At 46.0% G+C, this 25,649-nt stretch overlaps 7 protein-coding genes across 7 annotated transcripts in view; 5 read left to right on the top strand and 2 right to left on the bottom strand.

The window, feature by feature from the left end:
- The window catches only part of LOC126559508 (U6 snRNA-associated Sm-like protein LSm3), an 81,575-nt gene that overhangs the window by 3,346 nt on the left and 52,580 nt on the right, over positions 1-25,649 (top strand). The window lies entirely within an intron of this gene.
- Positions 808-8,269, bottom strand: LOC126556608 (Golgi-specific brefeldin A-resistance guanine nucleotide exchange factor 1). Its single transcript, XM_050211951.1, has 7 exons — positions 7,989-8,269; positions 5,488-7,854; positions 5,184-5,392; positions 2,960-5,099; positions 2,380-2,649; positions 2,199-2,313; positions 808-1,871 (listed from the first exon to the last, which is right to left on the bottom strand). The coding sequence occupies exons 1-7, from the start codon at positions 8,088-8,090 to the stop codon at positions 808-810; spliced, it is 6,267 nt and encodes a 2,088-aa protein (XP_050067908.1). The 5' UTR covers positions 8,091-8,269.
- Positions 8,657-10,492, top strand: LOC126557621 (uncharacterized). Its single transcript, XM_050213464.1, has 3 exons — positions 8,657-8,729; positions 8,799-8,940; positions 9,027-10,492. Exons 1-3 carry the CDS (start codon positions 8,664-8,666, stop codon positions 10,484-10,486), a joined length of 1,668 nt encoding a protein of 555 aa, XP_050069421.1. The 5' UTR covers positions 8,657-8,663; the 3' UTR covers positions 10,487-10,492.
- On the top strand, positions 10,952-12,495 carry LOC126559994 (zinc finger protein 311-like). The gene is made up of 3 exons (XM_050216155.1): positions 10,952-11,080; positions 11,160-11,278; positions 11,352-12,495. Exons 1-3 carry the CDS (start codon positions 10,952-10,954, stop codon positions 12,493-12,495), a joined length of 1,392 nt encoding a protein of 463 aa, XP_050072112.1.
- Positions 13,126-19,367, top strand: LOC126556669 (ATP-binding cassette sub-family A member 2). Its single transcript, XM_050212080.1, has 7 exons — positions 13,126-13,305; positions 13,681-13,801; positions 13,877-16,058; positions 16,142-16,881; positions 17,393-17,725; positions 17,800-19,124; positions 19,197-19,367. Exons 1-7 carry the CDS (start codon positions 13,126-13,128, stop codon positions 19,365-19,367), a joined length of 5,052 nt encoding a protein of 1,683 aa, XP_050068037.1.
- LOC126559992 (pachytene checkpoint protein 2 homolog) lies at positions 22,847-24,307 on the top strand. Its single transcript, XM_050216154.1, has 3 exons — positions 22,847-22,902; positions 23,000-23,676; positions 23,745-24,307. Exons 1-3 carry the CDS (start codon positions 22,847-22,849, stop codon positions 24,305-24,307), a joined length of 1,296 nt encoding a protein of 431 aa, XP_050072111.1.
- LOC126559991 (uncharacterized) lies at positions 24,439-25,152 on the bottom strand. Its single transcript, XM_050216153.1, has 3 exons — positions 24,973-25,152; positions 24,738-24,899; positions 24,439-24,663 (listed from the first exon to the last, which is right to left on the bottom strand). The coding sequence occupies exons 1-3, from the start codon at positions 25,150-25,152 to the stop codon at positions 24,439-24,441; spliced, it is 567 nt and encodes a 188-aa protein (XP_050072110.1).

Raw genomic sequence — 25,649 nt, 5'->3', positions numbered from 1 at the left:
AAGCATGATCAACAGTAAGGCTGATAAATAAAGGTTTTAATGTTTGAAGAAGCGGATTTACTCGGACATCAGAGGCCACTGGGCGAATTGGAAAAGAAGCAGGCTAATTTGTAATATATTTATTTCTTAAACTTTGATCTCATTTCGCTATTGAACATCGTACAATGTGTATGTGGGGACGTGTGAATCGTCTGAACGCGAATTTACAGTCCGCATCCGCAAAAGGTCCTTAAATGAGACTATAAATTGCTGATAATTGGATAAAAAACAAGTACAATGTGGTTAAATAAGAGACCATCTCCACCTATACCCATGTAGTGGTGCTTCGCTTAGTAATAATACATTAACAGATTGGGATGGGATAGCATTAAATTGGCACAACCCCTAAACAAAACCTACAAACAGTGGCATTAAAATTGAACAACAATTGCTAGCCCTAGAACTATCATTCCCGGCCGGCGTTATGAAACAAATACGAATTTACGCTAATTTGCTAAACAGAACGGAAGAGGGTTGTCCCGGGGTTTTTTTTGACATCCGATAAATACGTTGACGCGCTTACCACGACAGCATTTTGAGAGACATCGGGTACGCTCGAAGATAGGAGTAATGTAGTGTGCTATTAGGGATAAAATATGCATTCCGTTTCGTCCCGAAAAAAATAATTAATTCGGAATAAGATTCCGTTTCCTGCAACCTCTCTAACCGGGCCAATTGTGTTTATGTGTGTTTGGGTGTCTGTGTGCTAAAACATTTGCCATCTCTTCATCATCAGGAATGTTCGTTATTTTCTCCGTAAAAGCACATCTACGGTTCACCGAAAAGCATCTCCGATCCGGGCGGTATATGGCCACTCGCCGGGAAACTAAAATATTGCGCCGATTGAAATACGTTTGCCAACTGAGCAGACGTCGATGGCGTCGTAGTCGTCGTCGTCGTTGCCGTTGTTGTCATCATTGTCGGGCTCGATTTTTCTTCCTGGCTCGGTGCAGGTGCGACGTGCGACGGAACATTATTACCGGCACTACCGTTGTCGATTTGCAGTGTCAGATTGTACGGATCGTTGATGTAGTCCGAGTAGATATCGGATGCTTCCGCCGGTACGGGATTCGGTTGGACGAAAATCGGTGCAAAGCTTTGAGCAATACCGATCGGTACGTGCTGCAGCGAAGGATACTGTGAACCTGCCAAACGATGACTCAATGGAACATTCCCAGCTTCCAGATCGGGAATCATTGCGGCAGTCGGCAGTATCGAAGGATCGGTTTCCGGTTCGCTCGGTTTAGCGTCCAGCGTGCTGTTCGTTGACAAATTTTGTTTATGAACCGGTCCCGGATAACCGGGCAGTTCTATGATGTTTGAAGCAATGGGCGTTGGATTTTGCTGCCCTATGGCATCTCGTGTGGGAGACGACAGCAGTACGTTCAAAGAAGTGTCCTCCTGACCGGTGAGCGGTAATTCTGACGGTGGTGGTAATGTGGTGACACGTGGCAAAACTATTGGAAGTGCATTGAAATCACTCGTTGCAGTGTTGTTCATAAGCAAATTGTTTGGAGCAACTCGGTGGACCGGCGTGCGATGCACTTCAACTGTCGACGACAACGGATGACTGACAGCTTGTGGTGGATGCTGAACGAACGCATCCGGTGGTGAAGAAGCGGACACCAATACCGGTACTGGATGAAGCACAACACGTGGATTAATACTTTCCGAAACGGCTGAACTGTTGTTGATTTGACCTCCTTCTAGAATGTGTTGTTGCTCTCCGGCAAGTGTCGGTGGAACTGTTGGACCCGTGTGAGGAGCTCCGGAGCTCGCATGCCCTGTTCCCACACTACTGCCACCACTAATACTAACCGATGATCGTACGGCTGCAAAGAGAAGAATAAAATCTCCATTTAATGCAAGTTTCCGTATAAGGGTGCATGTATGAATTGTTCGTAAAGGTGGTGCGTCATATGACTCTTTTTACGGATCGGCCCGGTGCTAGGTTCGTTCCTGTAGGAATCGAGTTCGACCCGTGGGATCAAGCGAGTTCGGATCGATCTGTAGGTACAGCAAACCATATGGTCATTTCGAAGCCAGTGTACCTAGAAAACGACCCGAACCCGAAATTGGGAGTATGGCCCGAACCGCTCGCTTATGGGATGGCTCCGACCCGGTAGGTTCGGGTCGATCCGTGGCATCACTAATAGTACCTTCGTGTTTGAACAGTTCATCCTTGAGATTGGGCAAAAAGCCGGATATCCGCTGCCAAGTGACATCCCATAGCATTGAATGCGTAACACCGTCCGTGTTGTGAAACACACAAACCTAAAAACGAAACAATAAAACATCAATCAGTGTTATATTCACAAGCAAAGCAATATGAATGCATACCGAATGCATTACGAGCAGCATGTTCTTGAGACTTTCTAGAACTGCCTCGTATAGCATGTCCGAACCGGCCGTCATAAACCGTTCGAAATAGTCCAATATCTCTAGCCACAGCTCCTGGAAGTTGGGCAACGCAATCAGCGGCGTCAAATGGTGCAGAAACACTTTGGACATGATTGTGGCCGTTCGAATGCGGGATTCTTCGAGTAGTGACACCTCGACGGGGCCGGTCGCTTTTTCCTGCAGCAGCTCTTGGAGCAAGGGAAACAGCACCTAAGAGGGAAAAGATATGACTCGTTATCATAATTGTTTTGTTATTGATAAGTCTTTCCGAGAGAAAATTGGGCACGAAGAATAGCTTTTGTGTGACCGTCAAAGTTTACTGTCGAAACCGATCGATCAGCAACTTGAGCCCAACGGTTCTGCTGGTTCATCCAAACGACGAAGAAGATCCTAGCCAGGTCCCTATATCTGCTTCCATACTAGATCGGTGCCGTTGTCGCCTCATCACCGAACCACCCCTTTAATTTATCTAGCTTATTTGAGCTAGACTAGCACAATTTCTTCTCCCGGTAAAACCTACCTGCTTGAAACATCCCGCCCATTCCAATCCGGTCAGTGTCTGAAGGTCCTGGACGAGTAAAGCGCGCTGCAGACATGTGATGGCGCTAGTGCGCACCTGCCGTCGATGATCCGTTGCAAGCCGCGCTATACCCTGCAACAGCGGACACCAACCCTGTGACCATAGGGAGGCGCATTGTGGCACAGCACCACCCTCTTCGGCCCACCAGCGAAAGATCTGGGCCGTGCGTGTGTGCAACGTGTGCATCAGATCGAGCAGCTGTATCGATATCGATTGATAACGCTCGGGCAACTCTTCCGACTCGCTATCGCTACTGTCCATTGCGAGCGATGACGATGAAGAGGAGGACATTCCGGCACCACCCTGGTGAGCTGCACCTTCACGCTTCCGCTGACGTTCCTTTGCCGATCCAGGTTTCCTTTTATTCGACTGATAGTCACGCGGCGCGTGCTGCTGCTGATGTACCTGGCTCATGGACGCTTCTACAAAGGTACGAATGCACCGTACACAACTCTCAAAATTGTAAGGCGTGATGTGGGCAACGTTGCGCACGATAAACGCTAAACTTTCCCAACATTTTACCAGCGCAAAGGGCGAGTGTTCCAGCAGCTTGCAGTGATACTGAATCGAATGACGAACGGAGGCCGCCGGCGACTGTCCACCGGATCCTCCCGGTATCAGCTCGATTGCATCCTTGTGGACCATTATCCAGGCATCGCCCGCTGTCGGACTGCTCGGCAGTGGTGCTGGAGAGGATGCGGCCGCTACCGGTTTTACCAGCGGTAGCGTGGCCGTGCTCAGTTCGGAGTCGGAAATGTATCCACGATCGGGTAGACCAGAATCTTCCTCGCTACTTAACGCACCGTCCGATTTGGCACCACTAACCTGCTGCTCGACGGAGTAATCTGGTGGCATCGCTCCAGCCCCGACACACTCCAGCACGGTAAAAACAATCACCCAGTCCGACTCGGTGTGAATGTTTTGGGCACTGGTTTTCAGCAGTTCGTACATACCGATCGAAATCGGTTTCGAGATGGCCAGTATAACGGTGGGCCGTAGTGCCAGCAACATCCGCAAACTCTGCAAAATGGTGGAGCATATTTCTTCGTTGCGCATCAGATAGATGGCCAGCTTGAGCAGGGCAACGGTCGTGCGCTGTAGCAGATAGGTATACTCGTTCGTTGACGCACCCACCAGCAGGGTGTAAAGCTTTTCCTGCACTCTGCCCCATACCGGTAGCAACCGATCGCGATTCTGTATCAGCACCTTGACGAGCAGCTCGAGCAAAAACACCACCGTACATTCACCGTACGATGGGGCGGTAGATTTGTGGGCCTCGGGTGGTACAATCATTGCCAACAAACATCCTATCAACTCCTCGAGCGATTCTAGCTGCAAAAACTTCGACTCGTTCACAATCTGCTCAATCTGACAGTCGCGGATACACTTGCGCGATAGCTTGATAACTTCCTGCTCTTCGTACGAAGGTTGCCGTTGGCCATCGTTCGCGAGGTACGAGTACAGTGAGCTGAACAGTCCGGCCTCCGTTTTGGGCAGTGGGTTTGGTTCGCGTAGTAGCGTTACCTTACCGTTTGATTCACAAAAATCTTCCGCTTCCATTAAGGATTTGGGCAACAACTTCAGCCTGAACAGCTGTAACAGCACATCGGTCGTATGTCGCCAGCCCTCTCGCATACAATCCCCATGCTCGTGTATCAGCCCGAACACGGTGCGCATCGCCAGTTGAGCCTTTACATTCTGGCCAAACATAACGCTGGCCGTGATTTCGTTCGCATCATTCGGCGGTGGCGTTAGGAGCGTCGTAAACTTGCACAACGTTAGAATGAGCGCATCAAAGTCACCGTGCAGCTGGAAGTGTGCTGCAATGGCGGCCGATTTCGTGAATCCTCCGATTGCCTTCTGGTACAGTGCAACATTGTCCAGTGATTTGTCGAAAACGAAGCTAAGGGCGGCCAGTGTTGAACCCTGAATAACGCGATACAGCTCACGATCGTGCTGCGGACCAAACACGTGATGGAAGATACCGTCCTTCGTTGCGCCACGGCGCAGCAGCACCTTCCAAAGATAGTTTTCACGCACCAGACCCGTCTGTTCGGCAGGCATGACGATTTCTTCGTTTCTGTTTGGGACAACAACAAAAATGGACATTTCGTTATTGTTTTCACGGTTATTTGGCTTATATTTTCAAAGCTATCCTACCTACCTTATCGAATGATAAATTTTTGTAAGCATCTCCTGATCAAAGTCCGAGTTGCCATTTAAACCGCGCAAGTTGCGCAGGAAATCCTCAACCGTCATCGGCACGTTTAGGCGCTTCGCATTGTGGTTGTGTTGATCCATGTTAAGCATGATCACTGCGTACGCCAGACGGAAGGCAGCGTCCGTATTGGCAAATGGTTCGTTGTTGCATTCCTGGAAATTTCCGGCACACAGAACATTTACAATTTTGTACGCCCAACCTCAGCGCCTAGTGTTGGCATATTTGGCTCTAGGATTGGAATACTTACATGCCAATGGTCAGCAAAATGTTCCATCACGAGCGATATCAATGGCGCTTCGCCGGGCAATCGGAACGTTTCCAGATACAGCCGAAGCGCCTGATCGATCGTCAATCCGGCAAAGTCAAACGATTTCACATACACCTCCAGGATGCGGCTTTCCACGTTCTTCTTCTTGCTAATGTACTCGCCAATCATCTTTTTGTCTAGGCCAGAATTTTCACGCAAAAACTGTGCCACCTCCTGCGGATCGAGCACCGCATTCAGTAGTCCATTTTCCTGCAGGAATTGAATGCCCTTTTCCGGACGCTGATTGAACAGATCCGTACCCTGCGTGAGAAGTCGCTTCTTGCGCTTGATTGCTGCCAGTTCTGCGTGCGTAAGCTTTTGTGGTGATGCTTCGGGCAGTGTTGTACCGTCGGCGGTAGGTTCTGCTCCACCGGATGCTCCAACAACGATCGTTCCTCCCCGACTTGCTCGATCACCTTGACTAGAGTGTAGAAATTTGCTAATATTCTCCACTAGCACGGCCGGTTCTGCATTTGCACCCGTTTCGTCCGGGTCAGCAGCTTCCAGCTCGAGAGCTACCTGTCCACTGCCATCCCGGACGAGTGGATGAGTCGGTGGCGTACCAATCCCAGATCCATCCAGCACAATCTTTGCCGTAGCGTAGGAATTGTTTCGCGAGTGGCGCATGTACTTCGGTTTTTGACCATTTTTCGCCTGCACGCAGTTCCTTTCGATCGAATCGACAATCGTCAGCAGTGCATCCATCGAAAGGGTGTGGATGCTGTAGATGGCCTGTGTTGCCGAGAGCGTATTTTTCGATAGCAACTTCGTTAGGTCCTCGAACAGATTGGAACAGTACAGATCGCAGTCGTAGTTAATGTACAGCTCAGCTGCAAAGCCCGGAATGCGCCATAGCTGGAGCAGATTGTCCATGGCCAGTTCACGCGCCTCGTACAGTATACGGGGACTGTCGTTCATGATCATGTCCCCCACCCGGGTGAGGTAGTGCTCGAGCTGGAACTTTAGCTGCGCTCGTAGCGCTTCGAACAGTAAAAACGAAAGCTGCAGTCCGGCAGCAAATATCGATATCCGTTCGGTGGCGAGCAGTGCGAACAGATTACGGCACAGGTCATCCTTCACGATCGTGAGCAACGAATCGTACCGACCGATGCTGTCCGCACCTACCTCGAACGTTACCGTCAGTAGCGTTAATCCCATGTGTATCATAACGTCCCCATTTTGCTTGTCCATCGGATTGCAGAGGGAAATTAGGAATCGAAACAGTTCTCGTATGCACGGCAATCCGTATGGGACGTGTACAATCGTCGACGTGCTAGCTGCCGTTGGAATTTCCTCGTCCGGCTGTTGTGAGGTAAACCGAACGCCAACAGAATTCACGAACGATGGATCGGTTGGTGCCGGCGGTTCGTCCGTCGTCTGCACTGGAACCGTTTCCGACTCGGCCTCAATAGCGGAACTTCCATCTTCGGCTGTCGTTACCGGCGCTTCCGTGGACGGGGCTTTGGGAGTTTGAGAAATAGAGCCCTGCAAATCAACGATAACACCGGCCGGTGTGGCTGGCGTGGTAGACAGTGGTAGTGCCTTTAGTCGATTGGGCGCCGTAAGCATTACCGGCGTGACCGGTTCCTCTCCCGGGCCGGTTTGTTGATTCGCCGAATCCTCCGCACAGGATGGAGTCACAATCTTCGGAACTGTTGGCGCAGAGCTAGGTACGTTCGTTGTGGCAGATGATTTCGGTTCTTCCTTCATGCTCGATTTGCTGTACTTTCGTCGCTTTCCGGATTGATCCATCGAGCTTGAACGCATTTTCAGCGACTTCAGTGTGTTGTAGCTTCCGCCTTCCACGAACTGTGGTAATCGCATGAACAGCAGCAGCACAATATCTTTCAGCGCATTTTCTGCCGTTCGTCGCACCAACTCATTCAGCCGTGGTTCAAAGCACAATCGAAAGCAGCTCAGTATGATGTCGCACATACTTTCATCCGACAGCGCACTGCCCTCCGGACTGAGCACCAGCGTGCGGAGCACCTGTATGATCTTCATCAGTACCACTCCGTCCGAGGTTTGATCCGTACCGACGAACCGTGCATGCGTTACCGCATCGGCAATGTTTTCCACCGTCGCAGCCAGGGTCGAGTGTGTTGGGTCGATCAGCCCGTAGGACAGGAATTTGTTCACGGCTGACAGTGCCAGGCTGGTGACGGGGCCCGTCGTTTCTTCCGACCGTATCACGTCCAGGAACGGAGCAAGAAAAGCGTTCGGTTCCACCAGACGAAGATCTTCCACCTGGAGCAGCACCTCCTTTAGCTCTTGAAAACTCTTCAGCAGTACATCCTTGTCATCATCCTACAGTGGAACAGTGGATAAAAATGATAAGAAACCACCAACACCGTACACAAGTACCACTGCAACTCTGCGACACAGTGGGGAAAAACGGTTCCAGATGGAAACATTTCTGGACACTGGACACCCGTCCTTACCTGGTACGTGTTGAAGCTCCACCTTGACCCGCGGCGCATAGCCGTCGTCAGGGTGGACATTTCACCCCGGACGACGAATATTCCATTCCCGGGCGGTGACATTTTTGCCAAGGGGCCAACAGCAGGCCAGCAGAGCACACAGCGGGACAGCAGGAGAGCGAAATTTCTTTGGGTAAATTGAATTTGTGTCACTTTTTTCCTACTTCCACCATAACTTCCAACTCACAGTAGTGACGTTTACTATTTTTTCTCCGTTGCCTGTTGCCTCCTGCTGGCCGTTGTTTCCCGTTCTTCTCCTTTCCATAACAAAAGGGCCGTAATTGTCAGCGTAGACTTTTCGTTGACAACCAGTCAGCGAATCGTCGAAATAGGAACATCCCGGATCCAGGATGTTCCCGGACACGAAGGATGAATGAAGGAAAGATTATGAGGAAACGAAATTTGTCTCAATTGTCCTCATTTTAATATTTGTGGTTTTTGGAAATGGTTGCAAATTTGTAATCAAATGTCCGTTTCTGTACTCACCTCACGGCATATCTCAATTGCAGCAACTTTGGGCGTTGCTGTCATATCCTGTTGACAATAAATAAACGTAAATAGACACTCGCCTCGAAACACGAGGATAGGAAAAATCTTCACCAACTTTAAGAAACCACACAGAGAAAGCGGAAAAACATGGGAAAACTCAATGTAACAATACTTCGCTACCTCACAAAGGAGGATTTTCGCATCTTGACAGCGGTAAGTGATGGAAAATACCGTTGATACCGTTGGCCGTTCAAGTTTCTACATCCTTTCGTTTGTGTACAGATCGAGATGGGCATGAAGAATCACGAACTAGTGCCGGGCGTTTTGGTGGCCGCTATTGCAAGCCTGAAAAGTGGTGGACTTCATAAAGTGTTGCGCGAACTGTGCAAACACAAGCTGCTCACGTATGAACGGGGCAAAAGATGTAAGTATTGGCTGTGCTTCCTTTCTGTAACAATCCGTTGATGGTTTCTTTGCTTGTCTGGTTTTTGATTTGTTTGTCGGTTGCAGTCGATGGATACCGCTTGACCAACGCCGGGTATGATTATTTGGCCCTGAAATCGCTTACACTACGAGGAGCCATTTCCGGCTTCGGCAATCAGATTGGTGTCGGTAAGGAATCCAACATCTACACCGTAGTGGACGAGGAAGGCAAGTCACTATGTCTGAAGCTCCACCGACTCGGTCGTGTTTGCTTTCGTAATGTGCGAGAAAAGCGTGACTATCACGGTAAGCGGCGCCGGATGAGCTGGCTTTATCTGTCGCGCATTTCCGCCACGCGTGAGTTTGCTTACATGAAAGCTTTGTACGATCGTGGCTTTCCCGTGCCGAAACCGATCGATTTCAACCGGCACTGCGTCATTATGGAACTCGTCAACGGCTACCCGCTTACCAATGTGTCCGAGGTGGGCAATGTGGAGGCACTGTACGACGATTTGATGAATCTTGTCGTGCGTCTTGGAAACTGTGGCGTAATTCACAGCGATTTCAACGAGTTCAACATCATGATTACGGACGATCAAAAGCCGATCGTGATCGATTTTCCTCAGATGGTTTCAACGTCGCATCAGAACGCGGAAATGTACTTCGACCGGGACGTGCAAGGTGTGCGTGAACTGTTCCGCAAAAAGTTTGGATACGAGAGCGAAGATTATCCGCGGTTCAGCGATTTGGAGCGTGACGATGAGCTCGATCGGGAAGTGCTCTGTTCGGGGTATGGTTTTACGCAGGAGATGGAGGATGATTTGTTAAAGGAGTATCACGAAGAAAATCGAACCGAAAGCTCGGAAAATGACGAATCCGATGAGGGTGAGGAAGATGCCGATAATGAATCGACCGTACCGGATTACGAGCAGGCCAGTGAAGATCCGATTGTCGATGAGAAGGAGCTGGAGGAATGCCGTCGAAAGTTGGAAGAAGAAATTAAACTGTCCGAAGGAAAGCAGCCACAGAAGGATTCTAAAAAAATGGAACCGAATGCAGCCATTTTCAGCTACCTGGAGTCTTTGTCCTGCCAGGCTGAACTGGAACTGCCAGAACGCAACGAAGAGGAAGACATTGAGCCGGAAAATCTTACCATCATACAGCAGCGCCAGACAGTGAAAGAGGAGTTTGATTCCAAGGAGCAATTTGTGCATGAAATGGACGACACACGTCGTGCCGTAGAGTCGGACGATCCAGAATGCGAGCCGGAAGATACAACTACACCGGTTGACACATCCTCCCGACAGTATCGTATGGCGATGGTGAGGAAATTGCTTGATGATGCACGCAGTGTTCGATCGTATTCCACCACGGCCAGTACGATTGCACCGTCGATAGTCAGTAATCGGATTAAGGATGGTATAGAGCAGCGCGAAAAGAAGGAAATGAAAAAGCGGCTTGTGCCGAAGGGTGAAGCAAGTGCAGTCAGACGTATGCGAAAGGATAATAATGCAACATTGAAAGAGTATCGTGGTTGGGAGTTTTGAATCGATTGTGGAGCTATATATGAGTTTTCTTAAGCGAACATGTGTTAGAAAGGTGAAATATTTTCTCTACCATCAAGAAACACACTAAAGAGCGGCAGATTATTGAATAAATCGTACAATTACTTCCAAAATTATTTTCAATTTTCACACAGTCGTTACAGAACTGATCAAAAGGATTCCGCAGAAGCAAAATGTCACTTCTCATTACAGTGAAAAGTGCTAGTTCACTATAGTGAGAAGATTACCAACATACGTAACCGAGCAGCGGTTGATGATTTTTCATACTTCTCGCTATAGTGAGAAACATGATTTTGCACGCTGGGCAGCTCCTGTTGACAGCTCTTGTCATTTCGAACAGAACATAAACAAATTGCGGCCTGGCAATATGAGTTTTTAGTGGAGAAGCGTTGTAAATAATTTTATTATTCTTTTGCATATTGTGGTGCTGTGGGCGGAAATTTCAGCATGGCCGCAGAACTATGCGATATCACGTGCCGGTTCTGCTTAAAGCAAAGTGATTCTGTACGATGTTTCTTCGAGTTGTTCAATACCGACGAAGAACACAGCCAGTTGCAAACGCTGTTGGGGACAGAGGTAAGCAAAGCGCAACGTACTCTTCGCGCTAAACTGAATTAAGATTATCAATTCAAATGTCTGTTTAATTGCCTTCAAGATGCTACCAACCGATGAGTACACCCAAGTTTGCTCCAAGTGCGAAACCAACATCAGTCTTGTCTTTAGCATTATGAGCGAGATCCGAAGGATAAACCAAATATTTGATTCGCTTTTGCGGTAGGTAATCAAGGCTAAAGGAAGGTTCTTTTCTATTGAAAAGATTTCTATAGTGTATTTTTCTATCTTCCAGAAAACAACGAACAATTGATCGTGAAGTAATGGACCACAAAAACCAGGCCGAGTTGTTACAGTCAACCGTTGTGGATGAGACTGACCAATTGAAGATTGAACGGCTCGTATCCGACGACGAAGAATATTTGTACGAATTTGTGTCAATAGGAAACGCTCAAAAAGACCTCCCATCATCAGCATCATTGTGCGGATGCTTATACTGTGAAAAGACATTCCAGTCACAGACGGAACTGAATGTACACCAGCTTGACTGTACCGGATATTGCTGTAATGGTTGCAGTCAAACCTTTACCTTCTTCCACCAACTGCTGGAACATAGCTCGTGCGAGGCAAGTGATGAACAACGCTTGTGCCAGTTCAACCATTTGACAAATGCCGATGAGCATGTCGAACAAAACAAACCCTTGGAATGTGTGGTTTGTGGCGTAAAATTTACTGAAACTGAGGATTTGTACAAGCACCTTAAATTCCTTCACTCAGAGCAGGAAATGAAATTATACCGATGCGATCTGTGTTCCAGCCAGTTTCACTCTCTATCCTCTGTCCGTCAACATCGAGCATCACATGTGACAAAACGTGCCGTCCAAACGAATTTCAACAGCGCCTCCTCTAAATGTCGGAATGAATGTTTAATCTGTAGGGTCAGATTCAAATTCAATCGCGAACTGCTTCAACATCTTGAAAGTGTACATGCGGACGTTTCCGTGAAGCTTTACCAATGTTCCACGTGTGGCAAGAAGTTTACCACCGAAAAGATACTGCAGAAACATGAGTACAACATGCACCAGGGGCGGCAACCGCAGTATTTCTGCTCGTTCTGTGGCCGATCGTTTAACAAACGGATTGCGCTGCAAGATCACGAAAACATACACCGTGGTGGAAAGACGTATCATTGCGCCGTATGCCGTCGTGAGTTTACGTACAAAAGCTCCTACGACCGGCACATGCAGGTTGTGCATAGTGACACGAAAAAATTCACCTGCAGCTATTGCCACAAGAGCTTCAAGCGGAAACCAACATTAACGATTCATTTACGTCTACATACCGGCGAGAAACCGTACCAGTGCAGCGTTTGTGGCCGTCAGTTCACGGACGCTAGCTCGTTTCACAAACATAAACAGAGGGAGCATGCAGGAGTATGAGATTGTAAAGTCTAACCGCGACTGGGGAGATTTCTGTGGTGGAGATAACGAGGATTAACTAATGCAGAATGTAGTTTACACGATAAGAGATAAAAAAGCAAGCCACGCAACAAAGCGACACTTGAGCATTTTAATGTGCGATGCAAGCGTAGGAAGAAGCTGACCAACGTATGATTGATCCCTTTTTTCTGGAAGCCTATCGATATCTGATCCAGTATGTTTTGTGACCGGGACTCTTATAATTCCTAGAAAAGGGATGATTTTGCATTGATATGTACGATTTCCTATTTATTTTCCTATTTTTCAAACAGAAGCTAAAGGTGTTAGAATATCTATTTCAGTACTATTATATACACAAAAATAACTTAAATAAAAGATCGAAACATGGTAATTCACACGTTCTTGTACAAGACGGAAACGGAAGACTTGACGTCGAACAACGCCAAAATGCAAATGGGCTCTGTCAAACTTTCATTTAATACTCCACCCCATCCAAGGGACAAAATCTCACTTCTCACTATAGTGAGCAGGCACTGCTCGCTGTGATTGACGTTTCAGGTGAGGTAGTACTGTTTATATCTCCGTAGACAACTGTACAGTCGGGCTAATGTTAGCAAGAAATACGTAAATATGAACAAACAATTTGGTTTATCTTTACGAATAGTGTTGAAAGAAAAGAAGTGTCACATTGTACGCCTAATTGTGCATCCGTTGGTGGCAATCCTTTTAACCTTTTTCATCATAAATGTTACAAAAAGTGCTGGATCGTCACAGTCGAGCAAAAGCTTTGCGGATAACGTTATTAACCAGGTCAATACAACTTGCTATTAAAAGGGAGTGCCATCTTTTTTATCATTTTTCATCAAGCACTTCGAGTTCTCTAGTCTTAAATTGTTTGAGAGACAGCTAGTGAAATCAAATGTTCGCTTTGTAATCGATCGGAACATTCAGATAAGGATATTGTGTGGCATGCTGAAAAAAAACAGCCACCAATCAAACAAACAACACCCATTCTCATGATGCATGACGCTTTCACAGCAATGAGCATCATGAAACGGTCGAACCTAAATAAGCGTCTGTTCGACACTTTTTTGCAGTTTTGTCACGTACCTTCCCCTCTGCCGGAAATTCGTGAGAGTGGGCATACATTAATGTAACTGGCTTTTCGTTCCCCCCATTTCGCAGGATGAACTGGCTGATTACTTTCCCGGTGAGCTGGTCAACAAGATTTACTTCACACCGCAGAATGCATTTATTGAAAACCTGATGGAAGCCGTACGCCAGCAACTGTACATTGTGGACGAACGTAAAGTGAAATCATCGTTTGTAATCATGTTTCCATTTAATTAATAATATTCCGATTTTTTTTCACCTTCTACAGGCGTTGTGCCTTACCCTAGTGATGCCGAAATGGAGTTTGCACTGCTCGCTAACCCGCATATATGTTTTGGTGTGAACTTTTCCAACATTACCGACGATGGTCGGCTGGAGTACTTTATACGGACAAAAAACAACAACTTTCGCACCAGTACCGTTTACTCGCAGGACGTCTATTCCTGCTATCGGAAGCAAAACAACGAATACATCGAAAGTGGCTTTCTAACGCTTCAGAATGCCGTCGATCAAGCTTATGTTGCGATGGTGCAGGCCAAGCCAAAACTATCCAACGGAGAGCGAATTCTGCATATCGCTTACGGACATATACCGGTGGACGATAAACGAGGACCACAGGAACCAACAAGAAACGTCGAACTTATTCCAGTCCTTTCGGTAGTGTTCGTTGTGATGGACATATTTGCTCTGCTGCTTCCGATGGTTGAAGAGCGGGCGAATGGTATGAGAGAATACTTGAAGATGGCCTCGTCAGCCAGCTACTGGAAAGAGGCGGCACTGTTTGCTATCAATTTCGTGATATTCTTTACGATTCTGGTCGTGTGCCTTATCATTGCTTTCTTCAGTGGTTATTGGGACAACAATCCTGCAGTGATTGTGTACCATATAATATTGGCATTCCTGTTTCTGATGAATCTGATTGCGTTTACGTTTTTCCTGAGCACCATGCTAGTATCTCCAACGATGGCAACCGCCGTGGCACCGATCGTATTTTTTGGACCATTTTTCCTATCCATTTTGCGCAGAGGACTGGTGGCACCGCTTTGCCTGTTTCCCGTGGTAGGCCTCTGCTATGCCGGAATGATAGGGGAAGTTTTTAAATCGTCCGGCCATCTGTTTCTGGCACACAACCTATTCACAGTGGATTATCCTGGGACTGGATACGTAAGCATGTTTCACGTGTACGTTTGCCAGCTGCTCGGTACAGCAGTGTGGCTATTTCTTTGGTTCTACGTTTCAAACGTTTACCCCGGACAGTACGGGATACCGCAAGAAAAATGGTTTTTCCTATCGAAAAGTTACTGGCAATGGTCCCCTGCCGCAGGTGGGAGAAATAGACCACGAAACAAAAATAAAATTACCACCGAAAGTCAACGCAATTTACAGCAGGACTTATCCGGAAGCAATGAACTTGGCACCCGAATGGAAATGCACGACATGCCCTACATCGATGAAGGCATCGAAGATATCGGCAGTATCGATCCGGAACAATCAAAACGCAAAGATCCGTCCGTCCCAAGATCGCAGCCATTGGTTCGCATTTTCAAATTGTACAAAGCTTTCAAAGGCCGTACGGGCACCAAGGAAGTGGTGCGGGATTTTTCACTTTCGATCTACAACCACAGCATTACCGTGCTGCTCGGGCACAACGGGGCAGGCAAGACTACCACGATGAACATTATCACCGGCATATTGCCAGCGACCTCCGGCACGATCGAAATCGATGGAGAAGCTAATCCACACCGCTATCGCCAGAAGATAGGGTTCTGTCCACAGCATAATGTATTCTTTTCGTATCTAAACTGTCTCGAACATTTGGAATATTTCGGACAATTGCGAGGATTAAATGTATCTGATGCTCGGGCAGAAGCGAAAACCATGCTGGAGAAGGTGAATCTACTGGACAAGCGCAAATCGCTCGTCCACACACTGTCCGGTGGTATGAAACGGCGCCTTAGCCTGGCCATTGCCATTATGGGTCACACAAAACTGCTCATCCTAGACGAACCTACGTCCGGGTTGGATCCAGAGTCGCGCCGCGACATATGGGACGTTTTGCTGAGATTACGCGAAAACCATACGATCCTACTGACGACGCATTTCATGGAGGAAGCAGACGTGCTCGGTAACTGGGTAGCGATAATGGATGACGGTGAGCTGGTAGCATTCGGGACACCATTATTTCTAAAGCAAAAGTACGGCAAGGGTTACACGTTGAAACTGTTTAAAGCGAGCAACTTTGATGCAAAAGAAGCCTGGTCACTGATACAACGGTACGTACCGAATGCTGTCGTGCGCGATTCGGTGCAAGAAATAATGGCCGTTACGCTGCCCTACGATGAAATTACCCAGTATGCGGCTATGCTGAAGGAACTGAAAGACAAGCAACGCGTTCTCGGCATCGAAACGTTCAGCATGGCTAATGCAACACTGGAGGAAGTGTTTCTTAAGTAAGTCACAAAAAGCAATTGTGAGCAAAGAACAGGGCATGGCATAGGTGTGGAAATTAATTACTTTTTTTTATTTCTTGCAGTTCCAGCAAGCAAAAACACGAAATTCAACACCATGCAGAAAGTGTCGATAGTCCTCCAAGTCCGGAACTGTTCGATGAGCCTACAATGAGCACGGCATCCACAATTACGCGACGTCATGCGATGAACGTTGTGAAAGCAATTGGGTCCAAAAAGTGGATCCACATGAAGAGTAATAAGCACATATTTGGTTTCCTATTTTCCCTACCCTTGCTGGTGATAATATGCTGCTTCATATTCACCACCGGTATAACCGATTCAGCGAAAAGCCTTCCGGCAGTGTGGTTAGCAGCGTACACGATCCACCAGCCGTACGGCATACTTATGATCAACCGTGAAAGCGATAGTAAGCAACCGTTGGGCAATCTGCAAACCATCCAATCGGATTTTGACCGGTCTCCTGTCAACGGTGTTCAAATGTCGTTGGTCATACGGGAGAATGGCGATTCCTTACAAGATGTTTTAAGAGAAAAAATCGTCCAAGACTATACTGCGTACCGTGATCAGCTGGTAGTAGCAATAGAGTGTAATATTACGAACGATGGTACATATCTGACGGTGCTGTACAACAACAATCTCGTACATAGCACTGGCATTGCGGAATCCGTCCTTACAACGATCCTGCTGCGTTACTACGCCGGAACACCTGAAGCGATTGTCCGCACGGAAAACATTCCATCCACGCGGAAACAGCTAATCGACATCCAGACGCCGTTCTACGTCACAGAGCTGCTTCCGATAGGTAAATTATTTCCTGTCGAGTGTTTTAACATAATTATTAGAGTTCGAAAATGACGAGTGTATTGCAGTCTTTCGTCAGCATAGTACAGACTCTTGCCCAAAGAGGACTATCGAACGTATCAGATGTATCGTGCATTTCGTGTGTTGTTGGAGTCCTCTGGAACGCAGGAGTTTGTGGAGCCTAGAGCTGTAGGCAAGATTTCCCTGAACAATGCGCCTTCGGATTTCGCTGCTTATGTTGTTGTTCGATGTTACGATCGAACCAAGGTTGCATGTAGCAACTAATATTCTGGAAGTTGGAGAGAGAGAGAGAGCGGGGGGTGGGGGGGGGGGGGTGGGGTGGGTTTCCGATTCCGATGGATTCCGATTTCCGGTGTGACCTAGAAAGTCGGTTAGCCAAGAAAAGAAAAAAGAAGAGAGTAAGCCATTCGATGGCTAATGTGACGTTAGAAGGTGCAAGAAGAGTGCAGGACATCCTACAAGCTTCCTCTTTTTTTCTTTTGCTTCCACAGCGAACATGTTCTGCATGCTGATATATCTGTCAGGACCTTTACATGAACATTTGACCGGCTTTCGTCAGATGCACAACGTAAACCGCTACTTGTACTGGGGCAGCACGTACATGTGGGACATGATAGTACACTTCGTACAGTGCGTGCTAGTCGTTGTGCTCCTGTTCTTGCTGGATCATAAACAGACGTTCAGTGAATCGTCAAAACTTAGCATATTCTGGATCAGTTACGTCTACGGATTGGTTGCACTGCCAGTAATTTACATCATCAGTCAGTGTGTCCAGAACGCCAACACTGCGATAACAATCATGAGCTATCTGCTGATTACGGGAGGTAAGCGTTCTAGATATGTACTTCTTCATCTAGAACGAAATTTTCTAACTATTTGCATTTGTATCCATTGACAGTGGCGTTCGTCTTCATGCTCTCCAACGGATACGACGATATAGTAAACAATGAACCCTGGATCACATTACTCCATGTCGTCCCCGAATTTGGTCTGAAACACTCGATGCGTGTGGTGTACGAAAACCAGAAGCTCACCATTTACGAAAAAATGTCCATCCAGCAGAACCGGGCCCATTCCGCGTTGACATCGTTCGCAAATAAGCGCCTCTCGCTGTATACATTTTATATTATGGCACCGGCCATGCTAGTTGTGCTCGTGATCGTTCTAAACGAGTTGGTGGAAAACATTTACCGGAGGGATTTGGCAAACGAAAAAATTCGCAAAGCGTACAGACGTCTTGATCGTGGGCTGACGATATCTCGTGGGGGCGATCGAGCAAGAGTCAAACGCGATGCGGAGCAATGTGACGGCGATCAATACGATGAAACCGACAGTCCAGCATTACATGTCGACGATGTGGATCAGCAAACGGCGTTGGTTAATCGGCTGGTAGAGGACCCGGGTGAAGGTCCTAGCGGGGAGTACGCGATCATAGTAAAAGCGTTGAAGAAAACGTACGGTGACCGGGAGGCCGTGAAGTCGGTTAGCTTTGCCGTGAAAAAGGGCGAATGCTTCGGATTGCTCGGAATGAACGGGGCCGGAAAGACGACGCTCTTTGAAATGCTTTCGGCTAATCTACCTGCGTCGGAAGGGACCATTTATCTGCAGCGTCGCGAAGTACGCAAGGCGGACGAGATGGAGTACCGGCACCAGTACGGATACTGTCCACAGTTCGATGCGCTGCTCCATTTTATGACCGTGTACGAAGTGATCGATTACTTTGCGCAGCTGAAAGGGCTGGATATGCGGAAAACCCACATCAACAGCTGGCTGACGAAGCTGGACATTCTGAAGTACAGCGATCACACGCTGGAGGACTGTTCGGGAGGTACCAAGCGCAAGGTCAATACAATACTGGCCATGCTGGGTGGACCGTCGGTTGTTCTGCTGGACGAACCAACCACCGGTGTGGATCCAAAGTCGCGCCATTTCCTGTGGAAAACGATCAAAGCGATTCAGCGGAAAGATCAAACCGTACTGCTTACCTCGCACAGTATGGACGAATGCGAAGAACTTTGCAATCGGCTCTCGATCATGGTCGATGGAAGGCTACGGTGTGTGGGCACTATTCCCGAATTAAAGCAACGGCACGACAAAGGGTACAATCTGTGGATAAAGCTGAAAGTCACCCTGATTAAACCATTTGATGAGACAAATGAGGACAAACAGTTGATAGACGAGGTGAAGGAACGCTTTCAAGCCACGCTACAGGAGGAACATAAGGTAAGCAGATGTACCAACGTTCCGAAGGCAAATTATATTCATTCGTGTTTTGTATGTTTTACCTTTTCGCAGGGTTTGTTAAAATTTCTAGTAGATGTTCACCTCGAGCTGGCGGATCTGTTTGACCGAATTCTTGTTCTTGAAAGTGAACGCGGACATCAAATCGAAAATTATTCAATCAATGAAACCTCTTTGGAAGATATTTTTCTTTTATATCGACCTAAAAAAAGGCGTAATACATGACGCTAACCCGTACCAGTGTTACAGGGTTTACCTGGCGAATCCGGCCTTGCAAGGCTGGTGGTACAGCTCCATTGTTCCGATTTTTTCGCATGGTCCTGTCAAAACGTTGTATGGAAGCTTACGGTTTGATCGGAAGGTCGTTTTTTATTCGGAAAACCATGCTAAAAAGACGACACGATGGAGCTGTACCACCAGCCAAAAGTCGTAATCGGTCAGCGTAAATACATATTATGGCATCGTAAATCCTCAATTGGGCATCGCCAGTTCTATTCGGGTTAGTCGTGAAGTAAGAATCGGTCATAGTAATGAATGAATGCGGCTTTAGATTGTTTTAATTTCAAGCCGTTTAAGTCGGTGGCTTCGGCAAAAACGTTAAAGACGGACGCCTTAAGAAATATCTAAAATATCATTTGCTTATAAATGCAGTGATCATGAGCGATTAACAGTCATATTTTTACATCCATTTTCATCAAGTAATCCTTTAACATCTATAGTTTTTCTTAGAATTTAGCTTATTTTCCATTGATTAAAAACATAGTTTTCAACGTACATTTTTAACATGTGCGGGAAAGACGGACATCTGATATGGATAAAATGGACACCATGAAAGGAAAGATAAACTTACAGCAAATATTTTAAATCGACTCGACCAGTCGTGAATTTATAGATTGTGAACGACGCTTTCAACAAATCACTGCAGATATTGATACCTTATTGAATCCTCTCTCACGGACAGCTGGATGGAGACTTTCGAAAGGACAACTTAGGAATTTGATTTAGGAAATTGATCAACCACATGACACCAACAAGTTTAGTTGACTTGTTGGATGAGTTCTGTAAGTCAATTTTTCCCCCAATTTAAACGCCGATCATCACGGAAAACTTCTTTTTTATTCATGAAAGTACGACCTGGCCGTATTGTTGCGTTAAGAGTCTTTTCTAAGTCAAAATATATTGCACGAGCTCCCACATCATTACAAAGTTACGAGATTCTTAAGGTGCCTCATCAGCGTTTAAATTGGGGGAAAAGGAAATTGATATTTTAGAGCTGCAGTTTCTACCACTGTTTTATTCCTCGCAGATTTCAATGCCTGTTTCAGCTACTGGGGGCTCCATAGTTTTCGGTTTGCTTGTGTAAATCTAATGTGTCGGCACCTGCTTACCTAAAACCGATAACAAAAGCAAAATGGATCCAGTTCTGATGTGTCCTTCTATCCCATTTTTGGTGTCTTTTTTTAACCCCTTTAATACAATAGCTTTTATTGCTATAATTACCATCTTTTTTAACTAGAGTTTGTTTGGTACTGAAAAAAACTAGTTTACTTTACAGACCTTTCAAAAATATAAATGCAAGATGCAATATAGTTTAACACAAGTAGTAACCATATTACATAGACTTTCTAGCGAACGAAGACGGACCAATTTAAGAACCATTTTGTTTGGATCACCTATCGAAAACCAAAGACATTGTTACCAAAAGCTAGGTAGAATTTCATCCCATTATCATCCATTTCGATTAAGTTAGCAGATGTGCAGCACCCTCGAATCCCATGGATTATTATTATGCATGGTTTTGTTTAGTAAAATCTGGAAGAAGTAAGTGTCTGTCGTCAAAATACCGCTTCAAAACACCTAACAGCAGAGTGTCTCGCGTGCCGTTTAAAATAACACCCTTCACACGAAATAATAAATAAAAATCGAGTTAGAGTTGTAATTCATTCGCCACAAGATGATGACTAAACGCATGTTGGCTCTACTAATCGACCTTCTGGCATCGGCTTCAGCTTCTAGGTATCATACATTTAACAGTATATTCAGAAAGTTTAGTTTGGCCCAGCATACATTCAGAAAAAAAATACTGATTAACCCAGGGGTGATCTACATACAGCTGATAGCACATTTGAAGTCCTCCAGACAATTGAATGGCGTACGAGGCTCGAACACGTCCACCCCGAGCAGTGGTTTGATTAAATTATACAATTTTTAGCACGGATCTAGTTGCTAGAAATTCAGCTCGTGCCATCTATTGGCGGTGAATAGTAATACATTGCTCTTTAACGTCATAGCGCCATCTGCATTTGGGTAGTTATAACTGAATTTATATTTTTGGATTATTTATTAAGTATAAATTATATTATTTCTAACTGAATTTGTAGTTAAAACAGAATTTTATCTCTTTTGGTGTTAGTTTGCTTTTATGATGCCACATTTTCTTTTCTATTTTGCTCTGATATTTTTCATATTTCTCCCCTTTGAAATTACACATTTCTGTGTATCATCTGTCTGTTTCCTCATAGGTTTTTTCTTGTAACTTTCCTATCGCATCTTTTAAGTGTATCATATTATTGATTTTAAGAGAGCTTATCTTATCTGCTATTCCGTTGCTCTCGATATTTACATGACTGGGGATCCATTGTACTTTTGCCTCTAAATATTCACAATTGTATATAATACCGCTGATTAAATCATCTATGATTTTTTCTTTTGTGACTTGTTCTTATATTATGCAGGCCGATTTGCTGTCTGTGAAATTGTTGATTTTTTTATTCATGCTAGGGCTGCATAGTCTAGTGCTTTTTTAATGGCGTATAGCTTTATTGTGCATATGGATACTTCATTGTCTAATCTAAACGATAGTTTTCGTTTCTCTTCATTTTCTTGTATGATATATATTCCTATTCCACAGCCGTTGATGGTTTTGCTACCATCTGTGAATATTTTAAGTTTTGAATCGTTATTTTTCATCATTTCTATGCCTAGCTGTTTAGCTATTCTGAGGTTGCAGTTTTCTTTGCCAAAGGGTATTGAATGGTATCCCCCAGGGGGATGTCCTCGCACCGACCATTTTCAACATTCATACCAGTGGTTGTCATGAAATCAATTGAGATGCAAATCGGACGATTTTGCAATTATAGAAACGGGGATAGCACCAAAAGCAGTCGGAATATTCCTTCAAAGAACCTCAAATTGGATAACACAAACACTAAGAAAACTAAATCTAGAAATTAACACTCAAAAATGCAAAATCATGACCGTTCCCAATGACAAGTTTCATGTCTTCTTCTTAACGTAACGGCCTCCAAAGTCATGCCGGCCATCGAAATGGCTTACTAGACTGCCGATACCACGTAGTTGGTTAGTCAGTCCTCACTACGGAGGAACGGTCCGGATGGAATTTGAACCCCGGTCCTGGCTTTCGAAGACCGGCGCCGTTGTCGCCTACACCACCGGGTCGCCCCTTATTAATTATTTATGTAAACATCAAATCGGTACATCACCCTGTGGCACGAAAAGGCTTTTTTGAAGCTTTATACGACAAACTCTAAACACATGCTGATAGTCAAAACTTTCAACATGGCCGTTGTGATAAAACGGCCCAATATTTGCACGCGCATCTCGAACTGCGACCGATCCTGTATATTTTAGCGAAAAGTGTACATGAGTGAGAAAGGAAATTATTTTAAAAACACGCCGATCGAATGATGGACGAAATTGTTGTTCCACCAATACGGATAGAGGTGGCTTGCACCCCCAGGTATAAAATAGTTTCAAAGCTCGCACACCGAGCAGTAGAAGAAAAAGATTCGGCTCCTCATACTGATGCTCGTTTGCTGTCTTGCTTTCTTTACCAGATTTAACAAAACGGAACAAAGCTGCCTAGTTTATCAGCATGTGCACGATGTGCTGGAAGAACGGGAAACGATTCGTACGGGCACCACCTTCCCGATACCGGTACCGTACGTGCTAGAGGTGGAGGTGTGCACCAACATCGATCAGTACATGGCACGATCGGCGCTACAGTTCTATTTCTACGTGGTGCAGGAAACACAAACCGTGCCGGAAACCATCGACCACGACACAGAGGAGGTGGTCATTTCCCAACATACGCTACTGCCGTCCCGAGAGCTGGTCGGTTTGTGGCAGAGCTTGATCTACGAGGATGGCGTGAAGGACAGTATGCTAGCGTTTGCCGAAAGTTCGATGTTGTTCGCCCGAAAGGGTGTCGATAAGAATCTGATCACCTGCAACCGGTTGGCGCTGTTCCACGGACCGCCGGGCACGGGCAAAACGAGCCTTTGTAAGGCCATTGCACAGAAGCTTGCCATACGCTTAAATGAGCAGTATCGCCACGCGCATCTGGTCGAGATCAACAGTCACAGCTTGTTTTCACGCTGGTACTCCGAGAGTGCCAAGCTGGTGCAGAAAGCGTTTATCGAAATTATGGCATTGCTAGAGGACGAGCATTCGTTGGTGTGTGTGCTGGTGGATGAGATTGAATCGATTGCATATGCGCGAGACAAAATTTCCTGTAAGTTAAGGACTAAACTTGGAACGTGCTTCTTGCGTTTTGCTAATTCTCTGTTTTGTTTTCCACAGCAAACGAACTGAGTGATAGCATACGGGTGGTAAATGCCGTACTAACACAGCTGGACCGGTTACGTCATTTTCCAAACGTATTCATCCTAGCCACTTCCAATCTAACGGAAAGCATTGACGCGGCATTCCTTGATAGAGCCGATTTCGTGCAGTACATAGGCCATCCGACCGAGCGGGCCGTGTACGAAATTTATCGTTCGGTCCTTACTAACCTGCAGACGATCGGGATTATTGAAAAAGAAAGCAAATTTAACCGACGACTGTCGGGATCGGTATCGGGCGGTATCCCTTCCTACGAGCGTGCAGTCGAACCGGGAAGAGCAAGTTGCACGGTGCTCGATATTCTACTGCAGATCGTTAAGCTGTCGGCAGGACAAAGCGGACGAACGTTGCGCAAGATTCCATTCCTAGCGCACGCACTGTACGTGAAGAAGGAAACGGACAGTATGGTGAATTTTCTGACTGCCATGCGTCAAGCGATACGTAAGGTGCGCAAAGATAAGCGCCTGTTGGTGGATTGTACCGCCGAGGACGATCCATCGGTGGAGGATGTTTCGAATTGATGAAGTCCGTGGTTTACCTTGTCTATGCAGTATTTTTGAAGGTACAATAGATTGGCTTGGTTCATTATCAAGTAATGAATATTTGGTAAAAATGCTAGCGAGCGAGCGTTTTTATAGAGATAAGGATTGAATTACGTAACAAAATTATATTCATTATACTCCCTGTGAATTGCACACGTTAAGCTGAGCAGAAGCGTTAACCAGGCGATAGCACGAAAAACGATCACTATTGTTCTAAAGAGGATGCTCCTTATGGTTCTAAATCTGCGATAAAATGTGACCGCATTGCAAGTGTCCAAAAACAGCAGCATAAGACACATTGGCAAAAGATGTACCAGTTCCAGTACTTGGTGATACTGCAAAAAAGCAAAGATTTAGTTCTGTTAATCTGATAGTGCGACTTGAGGCAGTGTTAGCGGATTAGTCTTACGTTAGACATACGGTAATAAATGTATCCTAGCGCCAACAGCAAGTGTGTCTGCCAAGCGATGAGAATATAGTGCACGTATCGCAATATCTTCGTATTTTGGTGTGTTTCGGCTCGAGCTGCATCGCTTAATAGTAGAATCAGCAACGTAGCGATGTTATTTATCTGTACAAAAAGTATTTCCATTTTAAGTTTTATTTTTTCTAGGTTTTACACATACACGTAGTTCTAGGCTTACCAGTAGTAGCAGGCTGCACGAACGAAGAAAAATTCTTACATCCGGAGGGTCCAATGGTAGCCATCCTGGACAGATCTCCGATGATGCCGAGCTGGTTGACAGTGGAATATAATTTAGCGGAAACGTCCAGCTTGCTGATACTGGTAATGTGCAAAACCGTGTTTCGAAGCTGAGTTTCATTGCTTTTTTATAGGGGAAGTTCTCACGTGGACTTCTTTACTTCTATCGAGACAATTGATGTACCACGCAGGATTCAGCGTTTACTTTGATTCGCTGAATCTATTTTCTCAACATTGATGATACGTTTACTTGGCTACTAAGCTTTGCAACGGGTGTAACGCCCCTGAGCAGATTCGAACCCCGCTCCGGTGAAGCTTTCACCTGGTTCCGGTCATATCCTGACGCAAGGATCCTCATGATGATTCGCATTGATGAAATGCTGAATTTGTGGAGGTTAACTTACGCCAAGATCAGGGTTTTTAAAATCTCCAGCTCCATCCAGCTTATACAGTGCAATCAGAGCAGTGAAGATACAATTTTCCCGGATTTAGTTAGAAAAGAAGGAACCATACCCAACACTTCCCAGCTCCCTGACACAAAAAGGTTGCAATGGTTTCTTATTTTGCGTTTTTATTCGTAGGGGTTTTGTTTTTGTTGTTTTTTCTCCTCTTCTTGAT

This window comes from Anopheles maculipalpis, chromosome 2RL, assembly GCF_943734695.1.
Source record: "Anopheles maculipalpis chromosome 2RL, idAnoMacuDA_375_x, whole genome shotgun sequence".
NCBI classification, from domain to species: domain Eukaryota; kingdom Metazoa; phylum Arthropoda; class Insecta; order Diptera; family Culicidae; genus Anopheles; species Anopheles maculipalpis.
The sequence above is the reverse complement of the archived record's forward strand: the minus strand, read 5'-3'. Positions and strand labels throughout refer to the sequence as shown.

What these genes read in the sequence shown, in the direction of transcription:
- LOC126559991 (XM_050216153.1), bottom strand. Translation starts at nt 25,152, where the DNA reads ATGAAACTCAGCTTCGAAACACGGTTTTGCACATTACCAGTATCAGCA. An exon ending in CGTGCAGCCTGCTACTACTG is followed by an intron (nt 24,900 to 24,972) that starts GTAAGCCTAGAA and finishes CTTTTTGTACAG; the next exon opens with ATAAATAACATCGCTACGTT. An exon ending in TTTATTACCGTATGTCTAAC is followed by an intron (nt 24,664 to 24,737) that starts GTAAGACTAATC and finishes GCTTTTTTGCAG; the next exon opens with TATCACCAAGTACTGGAACT.
- LOC126559992 (XM_050216154.1), top strand. Translation starts at nt 22,847, where the DNA reads ATGATGGACGAAATTGTTGTTCCACCAATACGGATAGAGGTGGCTTGC. An exon ending in GAGGTGGCTTGCACCCCCAG is followed by an intron (nt 22,903 to 22,999) that starts GTATAAAATAGT and finishes TTTCTTTACCAG; the next exon opens with ATTTAACAAAACGGAACAAA. An exon ending in TGCGCGAGACAAAATTTCCT is followed by an intron (nt 23,677 to 23,744) that starts GTAAGTTAAGGA and finishes TGTTTTCCACAG; the next exon opens with CAAACGAACTGAGTGATAGC.
- LOC126557621 (XM_050213464.1), top strand. Translation starts at nt 8,664, where the DNA reads ATGGGAAAACTCAATGTAACAATACTTCGCTACCTCACAAAGGAGGAT. An exon ending in ATTTTCGCATCTTGACAGCG is followed by an intron (nt 8,730 to 8,798) that starts GTAAGTGATGGA and finishes GTTTGTGTACAG; the next exon opens with ATCGAGATGGGCATGAAGAA. An exon ending in GTATGAACGGGGCAAAAGAT is followed by an intron (nt 8,941 to 9,026) that starts GTAAGTATTGGC and finishes TGTCGGTTGCAG; the next exon opens with TCGATGGATACCGCTTGACC.
- LOC126559994 (XM_050216155.1), top strand. Translation starts at nt 10,952, where the DNA reads ATGGCCGCAGAACTATGCGATATCACGTGCCGGTTCTGCTTAAAGCAA. An exon ending in AAACGCTGTTGGGGACAGAG is followed by an intron (nt 11,081 to 11,159) that starts GTAAGCAAAGCG and finishes ATTGCCTTCAAG; the next exon opens with ATGCTACCAACCGATGAGTA. An exon ending in ATATTTGATTCGCTTTTGCG is followed by an intron (nt 11,279 to 11,351) that starts GTAGGTAATCAA and finishes TCTATCTTCCAG; the next exon opens with AAAACAACGAACAATTGATC.
- LOC126556669 (XM_050212080.1), top strand. Translation starts at nt 13,126, where the DNA reads ATGAACAAACAATTTGGTTTATCTTTACGAATAGTGTTGAAAGAAAAG. An exon ending in CGGATAACGTTATTAACCAG is followed by an intron (nt 13,306 to 13,680) that starts GTCAATACAACT and finishes CCCATTTCGCAG; the next exon opens with GATGAACTGGCTGATTACTT. An exon ending in CTGGAGGAAGTGTTTCTTAA is followed by an intron (nt 16,059 to 16,141) that starts GTAAGTCACAAA and finishes TATTTCTTGCAG; the next exon opens with TTCCAGCAAGCAAAAACACG.
- LOC126556608 (XM_050211951.1), bottom strand. Translation starts at nt 8,090, where the DNA reads ATGTCACCGCCCGGGAATGGAATATTCGTCGTCCGGGGTGAAATGTCC. An exon ending in AAAATTTATCATTCGATAAG is followed by an intron (nt 5,100 to 5,183) that starts GTAGGTAGGATA and finishes TGTCCCAAACAG; the next exon opens with AAACGAAGAAATCGTCATGC. An exon ending in TGAACTGTTCAAACACGAAG is followed by an intron (nt 1,872 to 2,198) that starts GTACTATTAGTG and finishes TTCTCTTTGCAG; the next exon opens with CCGTACGATCATCGGTTAGT.